Here is a 20,416-nt window from a genome sequence, read left to right on the forward strand (position 1 = left end):
GTCCACAAAGAGATTGTGTGTGTAAATGTGTGAAGATGAAGATGCTGGAATCCTTCGGGGGGGAAAAAAACAACAATAATCCTTATGGCTCCAGAGCAGCAGTCCAGAACATTCGCACTCCATGCTTTAAACACAATGTAGTGACTTCCAGGAATGTCTTTGCATTCAGTGAAGATTTCCCACACTCTGCAGGTCCGTGTGTGTGTGTGTGTGTTTCCCGAGAGCTTGCGCGTCGTGTGTGTCTCCTCTCTCCTGAGTATGTTTCCAGCAGCACAGAGAGGGAGGCGTTATGGATCTGCTTCTTCTCCTCTCCTGACGGCGCCGAGAAGAAGTCCGGGGACAAAGAACCATAAAGAAATCAGGAACATCATTGAACTGATGTCATAAGCTCCACACCATGTCCTCATGTGAACCAGTCACATTTCTGCAGAAAAGCGGCCAGTCACTTCTCCCTGGAGAGGAACGAGAGATCATTTGAATATCTGAAATATTAAATATGAGACAATTTTAACAGCAGACACACACAGTCAAACCAAAAATTATTCAGACACCAGATATATTGTTTTACTAGTGTGATCAGGACACTATAGTTCATTTATGTAAGTGAGGAGAGCAAAATAAAGTAAACTGTGACATATTATACTCAATAATTCTTCATACAGAGACTACCAGTAACATTTGAGACCATAAATGATCCAGACACTTTGAGCTGATCATGTTTTGCTGAAGTGTGTTTTGTCTTTAATTGCTAATGCTCTTTTTACACACAGACTGAACAAAATGAAGCATTGCTTGGTCACTGGTTGAGCTAAACTGGTATTATCTAATTGTGTAGTTAAATTTAACAGCTGACAGATATTCAACATAATTCATGTGTGAGACAGTCTAACAGAAGGACGGACAAAACCAGTCAAATATCAACTGAGTTCTGCTCATATTTGATCACCGTTTTCTAAACTATAGCGAATAAACTGTGATGATGTGAGAAATGTTGAAGCTGTCTGAATAAAGTTTGGTGTGACTGTATATGCTTCATTATATGTGACTAAACGGCCATATAAAGAGGCCTGGATATATAAGAGATGTTCACCACTAGAGGACAGCAAAGACTGGACAGTCAAGAACCAGTCGAGGATAAAACACAGTTTAGGGCTGGATGGTCCATCAATATTATTATGGTAGCAATATAAAAGTTAACTATCGTTGTGAATACTGTGCTGAATGTAATGCACTTTTATTGGTCATTAAGTTCCTAAAGACCGTGTTATTGAGTTCAATTTATTTCTGCAGGTCATTTCTTTGAAATTGTCCTATTTAAAGAATTGGTTGAAACAGTTTATTGTGCATGGACGTCCCCCATAGCATTTATTTGCATGCTTTACAACACTTTTAGGGAAAATATACATATGGTAAATATTGTAATCACTATGCATTTTGTTGGCCCACATAAAAATAAAAAAAAAACGTAATTTTCAATTCTTACAATTCTACCCGGCAACAAGACTTTGATAACGGCAAAATAATGGTTCCTCTGATAAAAAACAAACCAAAAAAAACACCTTTTTAAACCATTTCAGGGCAAAAACATACTGAGATATAAATCAAATATTTAAAATAGGTGATTATTACAGTATATTTGGCTATTTCGCCCAGCCCTAAAACGGATAAGCCACATTTTTTGTGCTTGTAGATAAAGATGAACTATCTTACCATTCTCACCTCCGTGCGGGGGGGTAAAGTGAAGGAGCAGAGGCTTGTTGACTCGCAACAATGGCTGAAGAGGAGATACCTGTGAGATGGAGAAACACCTTCATTATGAAACAGCAGTTTAATCAGAGTCAAGGCCAGCTAACATGCTTTCACAAATCATCCCTTTTAGACAACCTAAAGCTGCAGTCACACCAAACTTCATTCAGACGCCTTCAACATTTCTCACATCATCACAGTTTATTCGCTATAGTTTAGAAAACGGTAATAAAATATGAGCAGAACTCAGTTGATATTTGACTGGTTTTGTCCGTCCTTCTGTTAGACTGTCTCACACATGAATTATGTTGAATATCTGTCAGCTGTTAAATTTAACTACACAATTAGATAATACCAGTTTAGCTCAACCAGTGACCAAGCAATGCTTCATTGTGTTCAGTCTGTGTGTAAAAAGAGCATTAGCAATTAAAGAAAACACACTTCAGCAAAACATGATCAGCTCAAAGTGTCTGGATCATTTATGGTCCCAAATTTTTATGAATTTTTGGGTATAATATGTCACCGTTTACTTTACTGTAGTGTCCTGCACACACTAGTAAAAAATATATCTGGTGTCTGAATAATTTTTGGTTTGAGTGTATTTTTAATTGCTTACCTGTAGCATAAGACAGGTCGTACTGTCCTGGGAGTAGTGGATAGCCTAGATGATGGTGGGACGGCATGATCCGCTGAGAAGGTGAAGATCTCGGACGTTCACCGTCTCTGTCTCTGTCACTCCCACTTCGGTCTCTTTCATGGGGCATCTTTTCACCCACTGTGGGCGATTTGCTCTTGTACTGGTTAGCGTGCTGATGCAAGATGTCCAGGGCTTTGGACTCAGACGCAGACTTGCCGGACACCGTAGGACTGGCACGAGCCTTCTCGCCCTCCTCACCAGGGGGCATCTTACTGCCATACGGAGAAAAAGAGTACCCTGGCGACAGGTACGATCCTAAAGAAAGGTGAAATTTACAGTGACCCTTTAAATATCAGCATTCTGGTTATAGGTGAAATTACATGTTTCCTAAGATGGTATCAAAAAAATTAGGGATGCACGATATATCGGCCACCATATCGGTATCGGTACCGATATATGTTCATTTTTAATGTTATCGTTATCGGCCAGGTAAGAAAATATGGCTGATATACAAGTATTGCACATATGTATAATTATATATGTACATATAGTTTATCTTTATGTGTGTGTGTATATATGACATGTATGCGTATTCTTCTCAAATTAATTTGATTTATTTTTCTCTTTACTCATTTATGTATTCATACGTTTACATGTCTTTATTTATGTATTCAGTTCAACATGTATGACTTGTGCAGGAATGAGGGCAATGTGAAGTCTTGTTTTATCATATCGTATTGCTGTTAATGGTTCCCTGTTTATGTAAAGCTTAATAAAGAATTTTTAAAAAAGTGTTAAAGATTTTGTAATAAAAAAAGAACATTTGGACGATATATTAAAGCCGATAAATAATGGATGATTTCCACTTCAGATGCGCACTGTTCAACATGATGGTTTTGAATTGCTTGAAACATGATCAGAATCACTTCAAAAAAGGAAAATAGTTCAGCTCGAGTCTGTCATCTCGGCTACATAAAATTATAATGAGAACATTATAATCGTGCTTGGGACATGGCCTTTAATGATGAGACTTGGTTTTGTAATCAGGCACTCAAATATAAAAAGTCATCGATATTATCCGTTAAAATTTTCAAATCGGTGCATCCCTAAAAAAAAATACAGCAAAAAACTTAGTTAGCTCAACAAAAGGACTTACCAGGGTAGTTCTGCATCATGACAGGCACCCCCCTGTATCCCGGATGGCCGGGGTCATAACCTTGACCATAGGGGTATCCGTGCATATAAGACATGTATGACTGGTGCTGCGGCAGAGGTGAGGAAAACTGCATATGTGCTCGTGGGTCTTTGCTAACTCCTCTATGCTCCTCTGGGGCTGATGAAGTTCGTGGTTCTGCCACTTCCTTATTTTCCTCTTTAGAGGGAGTGTCTTTATGCCGTGACCTTTCTTCTTTGCCCTTCCGGTCTCTGTCCCGGTCTCTGTCCCGATCTCTGTCCTTTTCCCGTTTGCTCTCTTCCTTCCACCGCTCCTCGTCAATCTGTTTCTGAGCATCAGGGTACTTGCTGGGGTAAACGTAGGGCCACAGTCGAGAGTCTGGCTCCTGGAAAAGAAAGTGGAGTTAGAAATGCCCATTATGAAAGAAAGGTAAGTGCATAGTGAGGGTTCTTATAACTAATAGGGCTGTCACATAAAAATTAGAATTTCGAATATTCATTGAATAAAAAAAAAACCTTGAATGCACATTCGAATGCAAAAACCGTTCATTCGCATTTTTGTTGTCAAGATGCGCGCGAGACGACGTAACTGATGCCGTTTGTTTTTGTTCGCTTATCCAGTACAAACGGTGTGGCTGTGTTGTTAAACTGAAAAATGGCGGGAAAAGGCTTCTTACTGATGAAAACCCTCTCAGTTAGTGGCAAAAATCGTGCAACGACACACTTGACCATTCCCTGGCACATCGGTCAGAGATGAGCGTGTGTTTTCATCAGCTGGAAACACGGTCAACAAAAAGTGCTCAGCACTCGCTGCATTCAAGTTGACCGTCTGGTGTTTTTGACGAACAATATGCAGATGTAGTGAGTAGAAGTGGATTGTTTCTGAATGGCAGTTTGCTGTTGTGTTCATGTAGTAACGTTAGTAACGTCTGCTGAAGCGTTTTTTCTCACGTTACTGATGCACTTACACTGTTTTATGCACTATTATAACCTAATTTTCCTTGCATGCACATTAAGGAAATTATATTTTATTTAAGAACAATTGTTTCAAAAGTTAATGCACTTTAAAAAGTGAACACTTGCACCCTCTCTTGTGGGCATAGGAGACAATACTGTACTTTTTTCCTGTAACATTAAGTATTGCCTTTAGAATTCGTATTTTGCTAATATTTAAGAAAGAAATTCGAATTTAGCTTTTCAGCCATTTTGACAGTCACTCAAGAGTTTTACATTTCTCAAGAAAGCCATAAAGGTTAAATCTGTGATGAAAATTACTCTATTCAACCAAAATAATGTTTAAGCAATGTTTAAGTGCCATACCTGTCTATACATGTACATTGCCTCCATGGCCGATCTTCCAGACTCGAGGCCTGGTTTCTGCTCGTCCTTTGTATGATGGCCAGCTTCACTTAGCTTCATTTTCAAACCCTCACCTTGCTGGGTCTGTCCCTTGCCATCTTCCCCTTTGGGGATAATGACTGACTTGCCAGGCTCTGAGGGATCTTTGGGCTTGCTCTGTGGGGATGGCTTGCCCAAGTCTGAGATGCTTGGCGCCTTAGATAATGTTGGAGGAACCGAAGCTTTCTGCTTCCATTCTTCTTGCTTAATGGAGGCTTCCCTGTCCTTCTGAGCGGCCTCTGATTTCTTCTCTGCAACACGATGCTGCTCAGCAGCTTGTCGTTGTCGGTCCTCACACTGTTGCCTGTAAGCTGGGCTTGTGTTCATCAGGTGGTTATGATAGGCCTGATCTGGTGAATAGCCAAAGGGAGGTACATAAGCATACTGATTGTAATAGAGGGGCTGCATGAACATGCTAGAACGCTGTTGAATGACCGAAGGTTGCTGTTGCGGTTGCTGTTGCTGTTGAGACGATACACCTATGTCTGGTTTTCGTTCTTCAGGCGGCTCTGATTTGCCCTTGTCAATCCCTGGTTCAGGTTCCTCCTCTTTTTTCACTTTCACTGCAACATCTTGCAACGATGTGGCAGGGTTAGAGACTCCTGGACTGGGGTTTGGGTTGCTATAATTGGGCGAGTAGTATGTATCGTAACCTGGATAATAAGAGGGGTCTTTGTTTGGTGGTTGGGATGGGAATAGAGATTTCTTGGCACCTTCCCGAACTGCCTGATCCTCAGACTTGACCTTTATACCATCCACTTTGCCCTCGCCATCTTCCCCTGCATCTGAGATGTCAGAGTATGCTGGGCTATTGGTCTTCACAGAAGAGTTATCTGCCCCATTTTGGGTAACCACATGCAGTGGAGTAAGAGGCTGTGCCATCCCACCACTTTCTATCCGACTAGCCACGCCAATAGAAGGACTGGGGGAATTGTCAGAAAAGCTGTAGATTTTGTCTGCCTCTGCTTTCATGCTGGCTAGCCGACTTTGATGTGGATCCGTGGATCCATTTAATAGTCCCTCACCCTTACTGCCTTGGTCTGAGCTTTCAGAATATGGGCTCTTACCTTCTTCAGGTTTCCCTCCTTTGGAAGGGGCTTTTGGACTGTCTCCTTCCTTACTGCCCTCCTTCTTTTTCTTATCTTTCTTTTTCTTGTCCTTAGAACCGCTCAAGACTGGGTTAATTGAGGGATCTCCTATTACTGCAGGTTTGGGTTGAATGGACTTTAGTTGGGGGCTCTTGCTAATGGACTGGACCACAGAGCCCATACTGGTGGAAGAGCCAGAATTGGGAGCAGGGAAGCCAGAGGTTGGTAAGTTGTACAATTGCTGTGGAGGTAAAGAGGGAACCAGGGGTCTTGCGGACTTCATTGCCTTCTGAGCAAGTTTGTCTGCCTTGGTACTACTCCCAGACTTCTTAGCTTTATCCAAGCCTCTTTTATCATCAATGCCATCATTGCTCGTCTCATCTGTAAGACATGGGCCATCCTCACAGCCATCCATGGGCACAACAGAATCTTGCTCAGTTTCTGGCTTCTTCTTGCCAGGCTGCTTCGAGCTGAACTTTCCTGATGAGGGTGATTGGCTCTGGGCATCAAATCCTCTACCTTTGGGTGTGTTCGACCTTGCAGGAGATGCACAACCCTTCTGGGAAATGGATGCACCATTGCAACTACCTGACTCAGGGTGCAAAGTGGAGTCCTCACCATACTCACTATCACCATCTATATCCAGCTTGATGTCATCATCATTGTGAGCACGAGCCTGGTGATATTTAAGTCCATTAATGTGCTTGTACTTCTTGTTGCAGTTGGGATGGGGGCAATCAATGAGAACCGGTGAGGGGCAGCTGCGATCTAAAGAAGGGGGCAAGGATTCAGCTTTGATGTTGGACAGGGGAAGAATAGTATGAGGTATTCCACTATTCGAATTGGTTCGCATTCGTTTGCTACCCTTTGTGTCCTCAGAACTAGAATTGGGCTCCATGTCTGAGGCAGGTTTGTTCTTGCGTTTGTTAGCAGATGAAGGACTAGCCTTTATATCCTCAGGGTTGCTGTTTGGTGGGGTTCGTCGCTCAGAGGAATTCTGACTGCCCCGTCGCCCTTTGCTGTTCGACGCGGCTCGAGTCTTGCTGTTGTTGCTGCCTTTGTTATCAGAAGAGTTACTGTTTTCATTGACTGGCGTATTGCTATTGGGCCTCATTCGTTTACCCCGTCCACGGCCATTCCTCATCTCCAGGTCACTTGTGGGTGACTCACAGAACCTGAAGAAGTGTAAGGGAAAAATTAACTTAAACTAAATATGAAAAACAACATTAAAGGGATAGTTCGCCCAAAAATGAAATTAGCCCATGATTTACTCACCCTCAAGTCATCCTAGGTGTGTATGACATTCTTCTTTTAGACGAATACAATCAGAGTTATATTTAAAAAAAATGTCCTGGCTCTTCCAAGCTTTATAATGGCAGTGAATGGCCGTTAAAGTTTTGAAGTCCATAAAAGTGCATCCATCCATGATAAAAGTGATCCACACGGCTCTGACATTTTTAAATGTAACTCAGATTGTATTCGTCTGAAAGAAGAATCTCATATACACCCAGGATGACTTGAGGGTGAGTAAATCATGGGCTAATTTTCATTTTTGGGTGAACTATCCCTTTAAATTCAGAATCAATAATCAAATAAGTGCGTGCCATCCATTTTCTACCTAAAACTCTCAATTATCTGCTAACCACAAAGGCTGCTAACAGTCCTGCAGATATTCTAGGATGAGAAATGGCCTCTCTTCTAAATCAGCCTCTACATTTGGATGCTATAAGTGCTTCTCCAGTGGGCCCTGGAGAGCCAGCAACGTGCTGTGCGTTTTTATCCTCTCGTTATCCCTGATCTAGACAGCAATGCTTGTTCTGATGAATGGCACGCAGTACCACACTGCTGCAGGATTAAGCCAGGGTGACCTGGCTGCTGATTAGATGCAGTGTGATAACATCCTCCAACAGATAAGGCACAAGAGCAACCAAAGAGCTCGATCAAAGCACAGGCATTGAACCATAGTAAAACAAAGCCGTTAAGAAAGCTACCTCAGGGCCCCCAGTCCTCAGAACAGAACTGAGATTTATAAGGGCCAGCAGAATGACAAGATGATATACATCACAGGTTGATATGTAATGTCAGAGATATCTAACAGGAGAAAAACTCTGTCGGGAGTTGTCCTGTGGGTTAGAAGGAACTAGATAGGCTATGTTCTATATTTCGATAGTTGGTTATACAACAATTTCATGGCATGCTGCTTTTTTTTTCAGTGTCTCAAGGCATGACTTTCAGATGGTGTGTGAAGTTCTGTAAGTTGTCATCTCCCTCTAACTAACTGGACCACAAGTTAACACCCAAATCATTGCTGTCACTTTAGAGTAGTTGTATACGCTAAAGGTCCTTGCACACTGAGTCCAAAATTCTCGTCTGGTGAAAAAATAAATACTACCTCACGTTGTGTCAATCACGTTTACACCTTACAACTTTCGTCCGTCATAAAAAATTTGGTTTGGGTTCAATATTCTGCGTTTTTTTGCATCCGTTGCAAAGCATTTTGAGAGGTGTTTTGACAATTCAGAGCCACCGTACAAGCGGTCGCCAAAATCCAGAACCGTTCAGCATCAATTGGTTCACGGAAATTGGTGGTCTTCTTTTTAATATGTGGCTCCAGTATTGCTAGCAAAGCATCAAACTGAGCCTCTGACATCCTGAAGCTCGGGATAATCCCGCAGTGAACTCTCCTTCCTATTTACGCAATCTCAGGATTGGATGGACCCAATATTTCCTCTTTCTTTTTCTCTTTTTAAGAAGAAAGAGGACAACAAAATCATCCTCACTGCTTGAAGACTCCATTTTGTATTGTTTCGCAACGGATTAATTAATACGCATCGGACCCAGTGTGCAAGGTTTCTGTGCGTGACGAATTTTTAGGATGACGAATATGAAAACGCATACAAAAATTTCGGACTCGGTGTGCAAGGACCTTAAAGGTGCATTGTGTAATATTTAGGAGGATCTGTTGACAGAAATGCAATATCATGTACATAACTATGTTTTCAGTGGTGTATAAAGACCTTACATAATGAACCGTTATGCGTTTATTAGCTTAGAATGAGGTATTTCACTCTACACACACCGCGGGTCTCCTTACCTCCACATGTTTCTACGGTGGCCCTGAACGGACAAACGTGTTTCGTCACTATGTTGTTCTTCGTGTAACGAAGCTATAGCTAAAGTCAGCGAATAAAACACTGACACAATGATGAACAAGTGACAATAATATTCTCAATAACATATCGTTTTACTGAATAATTAAGTAAACCTAATTTCGTAATTAATCTTTGTGAAGAAACCTCATTGCTTAACCGGCTACTCTCTGCTGTCTCAGACGACGACATCACTTCCTGTCGGCCACCATAACTTCTGTTGGGTGCAATTCACAACCTCACCACTAGATGCAGCTAAATATTACACGGTGCACCTTTAAGTGTCAAATCTGTCAGTGGAGAATTCTGCAATCGGGAGAATAGAAGAAACAATGATTTTCGCATTCATCATTAATTGCTTTAATCTGTTCCAAAGACTACATGTGACTCAAGAACAAAATGCACATGAATGCACTGCATCACCTTCACTGGTGCTCTCCCCAGGGGTTAATGCTGTGTTAGCAATGTTTGCCTGCAGCCAGAAGATAAAGTGCACCATGGAAATACAGCCTGTTCTGGAACATTACGATTAGAAATCAGAAGCTGCCTCCTAAGGCACTAAGAGTCTCTTAAATGTACACAGTATTATGTACAGCAAATTATTTGTACCATGCAGTGCTGGTATCTGACCTTGGGCAGGTTACAGCATGATAAAAACATGTTGGAGTGTGTGTACTGTAAAAGGCATGTGCAAGGTCAAAACAGGAGGCTCCTTCAGAGCGTAGCTCATTATTATTGCCTCAAGCTATAATAACCCTTAATCTAAGGGTCATGTGAGAAGTTCGTGGCATTAGGACCCAGTAGAATCGGTCTGTAAGGGACTACTAATGCTTTAGATCGATGCAAGGAGGAGAAAAGAATAGGGAGGATGGGAATCAATTCCTTCATGATGTTGCATTTCTAAAGGTGAGTGTCAGCAGGGGGGCATTTTGACACATTACCCTCCAGTGCTTCCTTCATTACTGCAAAATCCCAGAGGAGATGATGAAGGGTCTAGCAGGAGTGTGTAGTGGTGTACGTATATACGGTACAGAGCTTTACACTGCATTTGGTTACACTTTATTTTAAGGTGTCATTGTTACAGAGTAATTATACATTTAAGTACTGAGTAATATTAATTAACAACATAGTACTTACTATAGGGTTAGGCTTTGGTTGAGGGTTAGTTGCATGTAATTATGCATGATTTACTGTTATTCCTATGGTAAGTACATGTACACATATGTAACAAGGACACTGTAAAATAAAGTGTTGCCCTGAATTTGTGTGGCAAAACGGTGCCAAATTCGAATAGGTTTCCATTTCATAGCAAACTAAACATATGTATTCGTAAATTAGGTTGAATTAACCCTGCAAAAACAGTACAGGCTTGTATTTTATCACAGTCCTCTTACCGTGGAGGTGCCCAGTCGTGTCGAGTGCAGTCTAAAAGGGTGCCCACATACGTCTTGTTCCTCCAGGTCACATTTACAACCAGCATACCTGAAGAAAAGACATCAACATAAGAAATAAAGACCTCAAGTACTGAAACACATATAACAAAGTTGATTTATTTTACTTAACAGGCTGAATTAATGCACCTTTTAGCTTCACAGATCACAAATAGGATGCTGGAGACGAGACGAAGCTACAGCTGAGATCACCTGAAGTCAAATATCTAAATGGGGATCTGGGTTTAGATGCAACGACTGCAACAAATATTACGCCCATGAGCACGGTTAGAATATTTAGGCTAGTTGGCAGAAAGATAAATGACTGCTTGTTGGCACGAGTATACTGCAGATTTTACACTCCTCAGCACAGATGTCCAAATCTAGCACACCTCGTGTATAAAGACCACAGGAACAGCAGGGTGCGCAGAAAGCTATTAGTATGCAGGGGAAGTAAAGAATAGAGACACTGGTCTGACATTGCTGTAGCATTTCTCTCTCTCTCTCTCTCTCTATATATATATCTATACAGTCAAACCAAAAATTATTCAGACGCATATACATTTTGATATATTTATCTATAGTTACACTATAGTTCATTTATGTAAGTGAGAAGAGCAAAATAAAGTAAACTGTGACATATTATACCCAATAATTCTTCCTACAGTGACTACCAGTAACATTTGGGACCATAAATGATCCAGACACTTTGAGCTGATCATGTTTTGCTGAAGTGTGTTTTCTTTAATTGCTAATGCTCTTTTTACACACAGACTGAACACTATGAAGCATTGCTTGGTCACTGGTTGAGCTAAACTGGTATTATCTAATTGTGTAGTTAAATTTAACAGCTGACAGATATTCAACATAATTCATGTGTGAGACAGTCAACAGAAGGACGGACAAAACCAGTCAAATATCAACTGAGTTCTGCTCATATTTTATCACCGTTTTCTAAACTATAGCGAATAAACTGTGATGATGTGATGTTGAAGGAGTCTTCATATATATATGTGGTGTTTGTTTTGGACTGGATTCAGCTGAGGTATATAAAAAGATTCTTCCGAGTCCCGGGTGCCCAGACCTGTCAGCATTATCTCCAGCTTCCCGCAGGTTGTGTGTTTTGTGCTCCTGCTTGACATTTAGTACAGCAAAAAAACGAGACTTTGAGAGACACAGAGTCGAAAGAGTGACAGAAATTAGCCTGTGCTTTACTGAGCCTCATTAACACCAGGAGGAAACAGGATCAGGTTTTAAAGATGTAGTACGAGGAAACATTAAGTGCCTGGAATATGGTACACACCTCTGTGTGCATCATCAAAGCAATTCCACCGTGCACACACACACACACACACACACACACACACACACGTATATTCTGTCCCCTTCTTACACTAACCCATCACACACACATCTGTATATTCTGTCCCCTTACACTAACCCAACCCATCACACACACACTAACCTGACCCTTAACCCTACCCATCACACACACATCTGTATATTCTGTCCCCTTACACTAACCCATCACACACACGTCTGTATATTCTGACCCCTTACACTAACCCAACCCATCACACACACACTAACCTGACCCTTAACCCTACCCATCACACACACATCTGTATATTCTGACCCCTTACACTAACCCAACCCATCACACACACACTAACCTGACCCTTAACCCTACCCATCACACACACATCTGTATATTCTGTCCCCTTACACTAACCCATCACACACACGTCTGTATATTCTGACCCCTTACACTAACCCAACCCATCACACACACACTAACCTGACCCTTAACCCTACCCATCACACACACACACTAACCTGACCCTTAACCCTACCCATCACACACACACACACCTGTATATTCTGTCCCCTTACACTAACCCTACCCATCACACACACATCTGTATATTCTGACCCCTTACATTAACCCAACCCATCACACACACACTAACCTGACCCCTAACCCTACCCATCACACACACACTAACCCGACCCTTACCCTACCCATCACACACACACATCTGTATATTCTATCCACTTACACTAACCCTACCCATCTCTCTCTCTCACACACACACACACACACACACACACACACACACACACACACACACACACACACACACACACACACACACACACACACACACACACACACACACACACACACACACACACACACACACACACACACACACACACACACACACACACACACACACACACACACCAAGGATCTGCCCTTCCCAAACACCACATAAAATTGATCTGGGGTGCTTCTGAGGGCCGTCTCTGCAACCTCTCGTTGTGACTGACAGAACACACACACACACACACACGAGATCTCGGTCTGATTTCAAGCCTCTATTCTCGACGGGGCATCAACAGGCCGCTTCTAAAACAGCTTATCAAGAGGTGCCAGGCAATAACAATTTCACACCGCAGTCGACTGCAAAGAGACAAAACCCGTCCGTGTGTGTGTGCGTGTGTGTGTGTGTTTAGTTCTGCCTTTCACACTGCGTTTCCTTGACAACTGGCTGTTCGCTCATTCCATCTCAATGACACAAGTGTGGAAATTGAGCAGAATACTCGAATCATGTCTCCAAATGGGAAATGTTGATAATTGGCCTTTTGTACGAGACTGAAAAATCTGCTAACAATTAGCATGACATCAGCTGTTGTTGGAATGGCAATCGTTACCAATGAAACCCAACCCGGGACCACCAACGGGGCAAGATGAGCCAATTCAATGCTGGTTAAACAACTTAGCCCAATCATATGTGACCCTGGATCACAAAACCAGTCTCGAGTCGCACGGGTACATGTGTGGCGATAGCCAACTATACATCGCATGGGTCAAAATTATAGATCTTTCTTTTATGCCAAAAATCATGAGGATATTAAAGTAAAGATCATGTTCCATGAAGATATTTAGTAAATTTCCTACCGTAAATATATAAAACATTTATTTTTGTGAGTGAATGCTGCAGAATCGCCAACATACATGGAGGACTTCTCAATGTTTCGATATTTTTGCACCTTCAGATTTTCAATAGTTGCATCTCAACCAAATATTGTCCTGTTCTAACAAACCACACATCAATGAGAAGCTTATTTATTCTGCTTATTTGTGATGTATAAATCTCAATTTCAGAAAATTGTCCCATGTGACAATTGGTTTTGTGGTCCAGGGTCACATATCTATCTGAACTTCTCTCTCTACATAAGCTCTTCGCTCCGCTAGTCATAGATTGCTCACTGTTCCCAGAGCCAGATTAAAGATTTGCTTAGGGCTGTGCAATTAATTGAATTTCGATTTCGATTTCGGCTCCCAACGATCACCAAAATAGTACAATCGAGTAAAAATGATTATTTTGCCATGTTCTGTTCTGCAAGAACACTCTTATTTTGTCTTGTGTTCTGAATGACGCGCACATCCGCCCCTCCTGAAGCCGTGAACTCTCTCAGCTTGAGTGTTTAAACTGATAAGACTTAAAGAAGTGAAAATGATCAACTTTAGTTACAATGCACTTGGCCCGATTGTGCAAGTGACAATTCCGTCATGTCCCGACTCCTGAACGCGAGAGTGTAGTTTCGACGCTTGCCTTGTCCAACCCATTTAGAGAGACGGAGAGAGAGAGAAGACGCGGCGCTGCTGAACACTCACGCGGTTCGTGAAATTGCGTCTTTGTGAAAGTTTTAAAATGATAGATTTGATTTTATAATCGGTGTGGATTAATTTAGGCTACTCATACAATCTACTTGCTAAAGTGAATCAGTGTTTGCGGGGGAATATCCCGCATTATAAGCGGTAGACCTGCGGGAAAATTAAAATACTTGTTGAAGTATTATCTGTTATATTATTGATTTTAATAGTTCAAAAAGTACAATAAATGTTAAAATTATTTTTTTTTAAGAATTGTTGAAAGGTGTCTTTTTAATAAATGCAACACGTCCCCACAGTCATGTGAAATAATCGCGTTACATAATCGTGATTTCAATACTGACCAAAATAATCGTGATTATGATTTTTTCCATAATCGAGCAGCTCTAGATTTGCTCCTACATTACAGATTTTTTAATCTTTGCTTAAAACTAATTTTTCCATTGCTTTTAATGTTCCTTGATGATGATTTTGGTTTGTATTTTGATTTTCTTTCGCTATTTAGTGTAAAAATTGTCTCTGATTTTATTTGTGAAATTAGTTTTCTACTGCTTTTGCTTGTATTTATTGTATCCGCTGTAGTAAAGCACATTGGTCAGCTGCTGCTGTTTTAATGGTGCGATATAAATAAACCAAACCTGAAACTTCAGTGTCATTCTCCCAATCAGGGTTTGAAACTAACGCCCGCCAACCCGTCAAACGCGGGTAAAAATCAACACTGGCGGATAAACATTGTCAAATCACGAGCCAATCAGGCGTGTTACTTGTGTACTCACTTTGCTGGGGACGTTCATGTAAGACAAATCAGCGCAGATTTAGCGCAAATACTCATCAATAGTCATCATGATATATTAAATACAGCGTATTACGCACAATCTGCTCGCTTGAACACACGCGTCACTACTCAACAAATAACGGCACGGTTGTTCATTTGCATTGAAGCAACAGCGACGATTAAAAAGCATTGACAGAAAAGACTCTGATATCTTCCAGCATCCTTACATGATTCTGATGTTCTCTGTACTGTATTGATCTGTGCAGCTAAAACACATGTTTGGTGAAAAGGATGAAAGAGGACGACAGGATTTAGTTTGAATAAGAAATGAATGTATGAAATCCAAATTTTATAATATATACATATAAGCTGTTTTTTTTGGCTATTATAAGTTCTGAATGTCCGGTAACTTAATAATTTAGTAGCCAAATTGGCCGGTGAGTACAAAAGTAGATTTCAAACCCTGCTACCAAATGTATTATGTTATTTCTAATGGCACGCAGTGCGAGGGCTCAACTCCAGCACCCTATAAAAAGTAAGCCGTAATAGTAACCCAGTCTGATTCTTTCAGTTTCAGAGCCTCATTAAATCACACTCAAAACAATCCAGTACAGTACAGGCTGGGAAACAGGTGTGTGCTCACTTCCAGAAATAATAAAGAGTCTCAATGCACAGGTGTGCCACAGAGACACAGTGAAAACACTGAGTATAGGTGTGTGTGTGTGTAACTCGCATTCCCTGCCGGTGACCTCTACGTGTCAGCAAGTCTCTTGACGAAACCTGAGCACTAGTCGTCAGCTTTGAAGAGACATTTGCACCCTTGCACCGGAGACCTTTACTGCACACTACTTCAGCTTTTATAAGCTTAGAGAGAGAGAGAGAGTCACACAATGTCTGCTGTATAACTGCAGGTGTGGCTGCAAATCCTCCCGCATGCCTCATGTTTCCACAGTAGTGCTTAACTCTGTCAATGGAAGCCCTGACCTGCTCACACACGTGTTTACCAAACATAAGTGATCTTCCCTGCAAACACAGATCATGTTTAGCCTTTGGTTCCTGTTTTTGGGGAACCAAATTTAGGCTCTATTTTTGTAACCATAAACTGACATTTTGCAATTCTGCAAGAGGGTTTTTGTGAGACCTAAACCTAGAACTAACCCGTACAGAGCATTGTGTAATTACATTGTGTAATTTTATAACCATCACCATTACCATCACACGGGGGGACCTATACATTAGAGCTGTCAAAATGGCTGAAAAGCTAAATTCGAATTTCTTTCTTAAATATTAGCAAAATTCTAATCTGAATACTTTAGAAAAGTACTGAATTGTCTCCTATGCCCACAAGAGGGTGCCAGCGAGTGCAAGTAGCAAATATAAACCAAATCAAGCATGCATCTGTTATTGAAATGAAAAGACATTCACTTTTTAAAGTGCATTAACTTTTGAAACGATCGTTCTTGAATAAAATATCATTTCCTTAACGTGCATGCAAGGAAAATTAGGTTACAACTACATATAAACTGGATAAGCTAACAAACCGCGTCAGTTACGCCATCATGTCTCGCGCACCGCTTGTCGACACTATCCGAATGCACGATTTTATTTTCAAATATCAATTTCCTCTCAAGGGTAATTTTTAGATTTTATTTATGCAACCAATAAAAAACAATCACACCAAATGTTTCCTAATGGCTATTTTGTACATTTTTATAACCACATCTTTACATTCCAAGAATGTTCTTATAAAGCAAAAATGTGCATGCTATGTAAAGAAAACAGACTTTTAACACATCGGCTTCCAACAAAAGCTATGGATTACAATCTAGCCTTAAAACAACAATCTCATCCTTCACAGAACTGTGAATATAACTCCAAATCTCTCCACACCCAACGTCTTCATTCATCAGTAATTAGTCACAGATAACCTGTAAATCATCTTAGCGTTCTCACAGGTTTGGTCTCAAGACAGCGCTCCTAATTGTGAAGATTAAGGCAAGCGAGGCGCTGAGAACTGGGGGTTGGAGGGCTATAAACAATGAGATGTAAAACCCAACCTTGTTTCCATCTGCTCATGAAGCAGACGTTTATTCACTCTCGAAAGCCGCCCAATCATTAACCAAGCTGTAACTCTCTCTGGGGAACGAGCCTCAGGCACTTGGTTCCACTTATCTGGTGAATTCTTGCAACGTTACACATTTCCCCCTCTCTCCATGCCAGTTAAATCTTATGCAATCTGCAATTCTACAAATGGTTATCTGACACACTAGACTATTAATCTTGATGCCACTTTGTTTGCAACAAACCACTGCTCTAAATTTCAATGCAATTTCTCCAATGAACGCTGAGCTAAATCAGACTCTTGAGCCGTTCTGACGCAACAGATTCACTGCAGCCATCGACATGTTAAAGGGATAGTTCACCCAAAAAGGAAAATTAGCCCATGATTTACTCACCCTCAAGTCATCCTAGGTGTGTATGACATTCTTTCAGACGAACACAATCAGAGTTATATTAAAAAAATGTTGTTTGGCCGGAAGCTAGTTATTTTATTTCATAAAGATTTAAATATGGATATTTTTCTTACACAAACGGATCGCTTCACTTCAGAAGGCCTTTATTAACCCCCCGGAGCAGTGTGGAGCACTTTATGATAGATAAATGCACTTTAATGATGGATAAATGCACTTTAATGATGGATAGATGCACTTTAATGATGGCTAGATGCACTTTAATGATGGATAAATGCACTTTAATGATGGATAAATGCACTTAAATGATGGATAGATGCACTTTTATCATGGATAGATGCACTTTTATCATGGATAGATGCACTTTTATCATGGATAGATGCACTTTTATCATGGATAGATGCACTTTTATCATGGATAGATGCACTTTTATCATGGATAGATGCACTTTTATGATGGATAGATGCACTTTTATGATGGATAGATGCACTTTTATGATGGAGTTTTATGGACTTCAAAACAGAAACCGGCCATTCACTCCCATTATAAAGCTTGGAAGAGCCAGGACGTTTTTTTTATATAACTCCGATTGTGTTCGCCTGAAAGAAGAATGTCATACACACCTAGAATGACTTGAGGGCGAGTAAATCATGGGGGCATTTTCATTTTTGAGTAAACTATCCCTTTAATCTAGCATGTCATTGTTTGTTGATTTTGCAAGAGCTTGACCAAACTCACCGTACGCCTCTTAACCCGGTGATATTACGCAAAGAGGATGAATCATTACAAGTCTGTGGATCATGGAAAACGTGACGGCAAATGAGCTGAAAGTACTTGCTTCATTGTGCTGGCCTTGGCTGTTTTCCCCACTTGCTTAGCGAGGCTCTCAATGGCTGTTTTGCATACTTCTTTTCAGCCTAGCTGCCAAGAGAAGCAAATTGGTGTGCCAGACAAGTCCAAACTAAGACTGCAGGCGTATTCTCGGGGCTAAGAGAAGAGAAGACATTCTCGCTGTCTCACTGAGTTAAGAAACAGACAGTAAAGAGCCTTGAATGATTGACTAGTCGACTGAGGGCACTTTGTTTGTTTTCGCATTGTTTGAAGGGCAGGTAGCACTTTTACATACAACGACAAGCTATATTACGTGAAACCGACAAGGGAAACTGATATCTTTGGGGAAAAAAAGTAAAGATTGGATGCAGAAAAACAGCCTTTATGCCACATCTGAAGAATCCGAGGCTGAGGCTAAAGGGCCGTTCACACCAAGAACGATAACTATAAAGATAACTATAACGATAACTATATTTGCGTTCACACCAACAAACGATAACTATAAAGATAACTATATTTGCGTTCACACCAACAAACGATAACTAACTATATTTGCGTTCAACACCAACAAACGATAACTATAACGATAACTATATTTGCGTCCACACCAAGGGCGATAAGTATAACGATAACTATATTTGCGTTCACACCAAGGGCGATAAGTATAACGATAACTATAACAATAACTATATTTACGTCCACACCAAGAGCGATAAGTATAACGATAACTATATTTGCGTTCACACCAAGAACGATAACTATACAGATAACTATAAAGATAACTATAACGATAACTATATTTGCGTCCACACCAAAGAATGATAACTATAAAGATAACTATAACCATAACTATATTTGCGTCCACACCAAGGGCGATAAGTATAACGATAACTATAACAATAACTATATTTGCGTCCACACCAAGAGCGATAAGTATAACGATAACTATATTTGCGTCCACACCAAGGGCGATAAGTATAACGATAACGATAACTATAACAATAACTATATTTGCGTCCACACCAAGAGCGATAAGTATAACGATAACTATATTTGCGTTCACACCAAGAACGATAACTGTACAGATAACTATAAAGATAACTATAACCATAACTATATTTGCGTTTACACCAAGAACGATAAATACAAAGATAACTATATTTGCGTTCACATCAAGAACGATAACTATAAAGATAACTATATTTGCGTCCACACCAAAGAACGATAACTATATTGAATTTAACTGGCATAATCAATATAGTGGAATAAAAATAACACCTAGTCTTTTTTACCGCAACTTCAAAGGAAGCAAGACAATGTTGTGGAAACGAGCGCTGGAAACCTTCGGTAATACTTCTGTTTATTCAGAGGGTATGAACGACTGTTTTCCATACCCATTTTCTTGAAAAGTGGCTTGATTTATCAAACCAGAAAAAAAATCAAATCAGACCTCAGCGATTAACTTCTCCGCAATGTCGTCTGCCATTTTAAATGCGCGAGCCCGTTAAATTAGAATGGATTCTGATTGGCTGTCAGTGTTTTATCGTTCAACAGCTGAAAAAAAAAAACGTTCCGAAAGTGATCCCAACTACATTGTTCCCCATATCGTTATAGCTGTGGTGTGATCTCTGCTATTCTTTAATATTGAGAACGATTTTTAGAACTATATCTTTAACGTTATCTTTATCGTCCTTGGTGTGAACTATCCCTTTAAGACTACTCTCTTTGGGTTAGTCTATTAGTGAACCTTGGTGGCGACTGGAGGAATGGAAGTCTGACCCCACCACCCCTCCATCTAAAAAGCAATGCACTTGTCATCTCATATCCCATTTCTACCCTGTGCCCTTGCCTCCGAGCAATAAATGGGTCATTTCCATTGCTGTGGGCCCCTTAGTTCAACCTTCCCCAATGGCCCCACATCAAAGAGGATCCAATTGGCAACAAAGAACTGACGAGACCAAAAAAAAGTGGGGGAAACAAAGGGGCCTGGGTCACCAGTCTAATTTCTCTCGCAAAGACTTTCATTAATAGGCAAG

General features: G+C 40.7%; 1 protein-coding gene across 7 annotated transcripts in view; it reads right to left on the bottom strand.

The window, feature by feature from the left end:
• Positions 1–231: 231 nt before the first annotated feature.
• The window catches only part of znf609a (zinc finger protein 609a), a 119,428-nt gene continuing 99,243 nt past the window's right edge, over positions 232–20,416 (bottom strand). For 6 of the 7 annotated variants that reach the window (XM_084397796.1, XM_084397797.1, XM_084397802.1 and 3 more), the window contains 6 exons: positions 10,586–10,673; positions 4,877–7,217; positions 3,540–3,942; positions 2,363–2,698; positions 1,711–1,789; positions 232–452 (listed from right to left, as the gene is read on the bottom strand). In XM_084397796.1, the coding sequence (XP_084253922.1) occupies positions 1,716–1,789; positions 2,363–2,698; positions 3,540–3,942; positions 4,877–7,217; positions 10,586–10,673 (3,242 nt within the window). In that variant the 3' untranslated portion in view covers positions 232–452; positions 1,711–1,715. Of the gene's footprint in view, positions 483–1,710; positions 1,790–2,362; positions 2,699–3,539; positions 3,943–4,876; positions 7,218–10,585; positions 10,674–20,416 lie in introns of all 7 variants that reach the window. The other variant, XM_084397798.1, reaches the window with a different exon arrangement.

The sequence above is a fragment of the Rutilus rutilus genome (assembly GCF_951802725.1).
Source record: "Rutilus rutilus genome assembly, chromosome: 23".
In the NCBI taxonomy this organism is placed as follows: Eukaryota; Metazoa; Chordata; class Actinopteri; order Cypriniformes; family Leuciscidae; genus Rutilus; species Rutilus rutilus.